Source organism: Aedes albopictus, chromosome 2 (genome assembly GCF_035046485.1).
Source record: "Aedes albopictus strain Foshan chromosome 2, AalbF5, whole genome shotgun sequence".
Taxonomy (NCBI): domain Eukaryota; kingdom Metazoa; phylum Arthropoda; class Insecta; order Diptera; family Culicidae; genus Aedes; species Aedes albopictus.
The window spans coordinates 39,571,593-39,575,810 of NC_085137.1; the positions used below are offsets into that span (position 1 = coordinate 39,571,593).

The 4,218-nt window shown below is 43.2% G+C and overlaps 1 protein-coding gene across 1 annotated transcript; it reads left to right on the forward strand.

Annotated features, from left to right (window-relative positions):
• Positions 1–2,800: 2,800 nt before the first annotated feature.
• LOC109421260 (uncharacterized) lies at positions 2,801–4,218 on the forward strand. Its single transcript, XM_019695745.3, has 3 exons — positions 2,801–3,146; positions 3,292–3,731; positions 3,792–4,218. The coding sequence occupies exons 1-3, from the start codon at positions 3,132–3,134 to the stop codon at positions 4,147–4,149; spliced, it is 813 nt and encodes a 270-aa protein (XP_019551290.1). The 5' UTR covers positions 2,801–3,131; the 3' UTR covers positions 4,150–4,218.

Consider the following 4,218-nt stretch of genomic DNA (forward strand, 5'->3'; position numbering starts at 1 on the left):
CAGAGATAGGTAGACGAAACGGTCAAAAAATCTAATTGGACAAAAATCTAGCAGTTTGCACGCTGTGATTCACATGTTTCTTCTAATGAATGAAAACTACTCTCTTATGAAGCCTGGTCATGGTTCTGATGTGACCTTACTTTGAGCCACTTCATATAAATTTTCAAAATTTTGTGTGGAGATATATCTGGGGTGCTCTATGATTACCAAACGTTAGTATCAACGACACATAAATTCAAGGCTCCATACATCGAAAGTTGTGTACTGTAGTTAGTTTGAAGGTAAAACAGCAATCAGATCTGCAATGTTTTAGTAAAATCCCTGGTGAAGTCGAAAGTGTGTGTCTTGTTGAGGGATGTATGTGTTGGATGAACAGTGAGCGCCCCTTATAAACTGGCAGCACTGCCATGTTGAACATTGTAGAGGTGTATGTTGTTTGTTTTTATGTTATTCCTTTTTAGTCAATAAGTTAACGTTGCGAGAGAAACATTAAATATACGATAGTCCTTAGCAACACCGCGCGTAGTCTTTCTTTTGCGATCGGGTAATCGTTCTTCATTTCGGAGGTCGGCCAACAGGTAATGGGTCCAGTTGCGCGGCGCGAGTGAGAAGAAATTGCAGCGAATCGAAAAGAAATTGGAGAATACAGTTTCTTACCGATTTTGGCAACACCCGTTTTTGTCTACTCCCGATTTTGGCAACACCCGTTTTTGGCAACATTTCCTTCCCGATTTTGGCAACACCCGTTTTTGGCAACAATTTCTTACCGATTTTGGCAACACCCGATTTTGGCAACAATTTTTTACCGATTTTGGCAACAAAAAATTTTGACCAAAAATTTTTACCGAAAAATCGTTTGTATTTTTAAATGTAGTGTTATTTTAGCCTTACTTTTCTTTAAAAAATCAAAATTCATTTAATTTTCCAAAATCGACAATTTTACAAATCATGACGTAATTTATGAATGTCACCAACAGGGATCGTTTTATAGCTTGTGAATAGTCCATATTTATGATATGAGCCAAATTGACGCATAAAAGTTGAAAATAATCCACAATTTTTTTTTACCGATTTTGGCAACACCCCAATTTGGCAACATAAAATTCACCTCGTGTTGCCAAAATCGGTAAGAAACTGTATTTCGGTTGATTGTTGGTGCTACTATCGTTCGACGGCAGAATGGCGGAGGCGAAGATCCAATTCGAGCGGCTCAATAATTTCAACTGGGCGAGTTGGAAGTTTCGTATGGAGCTGCTGCTGGTGCAGAGTGATTTATTAGAAATCGTGAAGGAGCAAAAGCCAACCGTGGTGCCTGTGGGGTGGCTGGCGAAGGACGGCAAGGCAAGAGCAACTATCGGATTGGCGTTGGATAACGACCAGTTGTGCCATGTTATGGGCGCAACCACCGCGTACGAAATGTGGGAGGCATTGAAGAGCTACCACGAGCGGGGTTCTTTGACCAACAAAATTTATGTGTTCCGTAAGCTGTGTTCGCTAAAGTTGGAGGAAGGCGGTAACATGGCGAATCATTTGATGGAAGTTGCTGAGCTAGTGCACCGACTAATTGCTCTTGGTGAAGGACTGCAAGAGCACTGGATTATAGCCATCATTTTGTCAAGCCTACCAGCGAGCTATGATGCAGTAATAACTGCTTTGGAGAGTCGTCCAGTGGAAGAGCTGAAACAGGACTATGTCAAGGGTAAGCTGCTGGACGAGTGGAAGCGGAAGAACGAAGGTATGGAATCCGATAAAGCGATGAAGGCTTCTTTTCGCGGTCGGGCATCCCGTTCGAAAAATGAAAGCGGCGACAACAGCGACAGAAGAAAGAAGAAGTGCTATTGCTGCCAACAGTTGGGCCATTTCTGGCGGGATTGCCCAAAATTGCATGTGAGCGACGACGACGATGAAGAAGAAGAAGCGAAAGTGTCGACGGTGCACCCAAAGAAGCGGCAACCGACCCATGATGAACGAAGAAACATTTGTTTTGCTGCTACTGATGGAAAAGAACATCTAGCGAAGGATACGGATGATGATGGTTGGTGTTTAGATTCCGGTTGCTTGATGCACTTGACTGGAAATGTAAGCCTTTTGGATGGATTAGTGGCCTGTAGAAGAAAAGTCGTTTTGGCAGATGGTAGGCAGATTTATTCTAGAGCAATGGGTACGGCAAAATTGAAAGTTAGCAGGGGAAATGACAATCGAGTGATTCCGGTTCAAAATGTTCTTTTTGTTCCCGGATTAGCCGGTAATTTATTGTCTGTTAGTAAAATCGCCGAAAGAGGATTTAGTGTGAGGTTTGAATCCAGAAAGTGCCAGATTGTTAGAGATGGAGAGGTGATAACGGTAGGCAACAGAAAGAAGAATGGGTTGTATGTCGTTGATTGAAAAGTATTTGTAGGAAGTGTGGAAAGTTGTTCAAAAGAGAGTCGTGTGAGATAGAGAACATGCTTAGGAAGAAATGTGGCAGGAGGAGCGACAAAATGAACAAAGATGTGTAATAAAATGGTTATATTTGTAGACGATAGTAATGGAAGTCAATATAGGATTATGACGGGGCTTACACTGAGGAGGAGTGTTGGATGAACAGTGAGCGCCCCTTATAAACTGGCAGCACTGCCATGTTGAACATTGTAGAGGTGTATGTTGTTTGTTTTTATGTTATTCCTTTTTAGTCAATAAGTTAACGTTGCGAGAGAAACATTAAATATACGATAGTCCTTAGCAACACCGCGCGTAGTCTTTCTTTTGCGATCGGGTAATCGTTCTTCATTTCGGAGGTCGGCCAACAGTATGTGAGTTCGTTCCAATTAATACTTTCTTTTTCTATCTATAGTGTTCTTTGAGTGCTTCCATTCGATATTATTTAGCCAGATTTTCTGCTCATTCTGAATACCATCCTGCATTTGGGACAGCTAGATTCGAGCTGTATAGACTTAGTCCTATTGGATTCGACTTGTACATTTCCAATTGGAATTCTTTCTTTTTTATAAACAAAAACAAATCCAGTCAGAAGAACGTCTCATGCATATATAGACGGTGACTCGCGTACGCAAGGTACCACTGAACTTAAAACTTTGCGCGACTGATCTTTGCGTAAATATCCTGTCTCTATGATACTCGCTTAGTGAACCATGGATCCCTTTGAGGTAAGTATCGCGAGGTAACTCCAATCTTTCTCTATTCAACACTATTCCGTAATTGGGCTCTAATTGAATCAAATCAATTTAATTAATTTCTTTTGATGCAATCGTTCAACATGGACTCCGGCCACGCGCAACATCTCCCATGCAGTACCATTTCTGGAACCAAATCGAAAAACTGGTGGGACCCGTCCCGGAGAACATCAAACACCTGCTGCAGTTTTCCTGCTTCTGCAACTCCTCCATAGCCGATCTGGACGACGAGTTGATCGACCAGATCGAACAGGAGGCTCGCACTATCCCCAATGTGCTACGCATATCCACGAATGAAAAACTGATGAAGAAATACTTCGGAGTGTACTGCCATACGCCGAGCGAGTTCCGGTTTCGGTCCGGCGAACGACGCATGATGAAGAACATAGCGTTGGCCGTGCGACGGAAAGGCCTGGACAGCTTTATTCAATCGCTGCGGACCACCGTTCATCACGTTACAGAGCCACCACCCCGACCAGTCGTTTGTCCGCAACTGCAGAACTACGACCCACAGACCTTGCGGCAGATGTTGAGGGAGAAGGTTCTGAACGCTGTCACGTGAGAACTTCAGATTCCAAGCACCGATGTAGCAAACTGACCAGTTTCTTTCCATTTCAGCAACAACCAAGCGGAGATCCTACCGGACTACCTGAAAGTCATTCAGGACAATCTGGACATTCAGGTCGTGATGGAGCAGGGTATCCCCGATGCGTACGTCTTCTGCCCGTTGTGCAGTACGAAGGCAAAACTATCGAAAGATCGAACCGGAAACATTATAGTTTCCAATTATACGCTTCACGTGCGCAAGTATCACGGGTTCGGGCCGATTAGTCATAGCGTGAAGCGGAAAGCCGAGGATTATGGTCCGGCGGAGTATATTCCCGAGCACATAATGGACCCGATGATCAAGGAAGAACCGGACACCAGTGGATATGAGCAAAGTTCCTCGTCTTCGAATCCGTATTATCCTATCTAGATTTGTATTATTTTAAGCTTGGAAATTATATTATTATTCAGTCGATGTCGTCCATGCATACCACGAAAA

Coding starts and splice junctions, on each gene's coding strand:
- LOC109421260 (XM_019695745.3), top strand. Junction 3,732..3,791: donor AAGGTTCTGAACGCTGTCAC/GTGAGAACTTCA, acceptor TTTCCATTTCAG/CAACAACCAAGCGGAGATCC.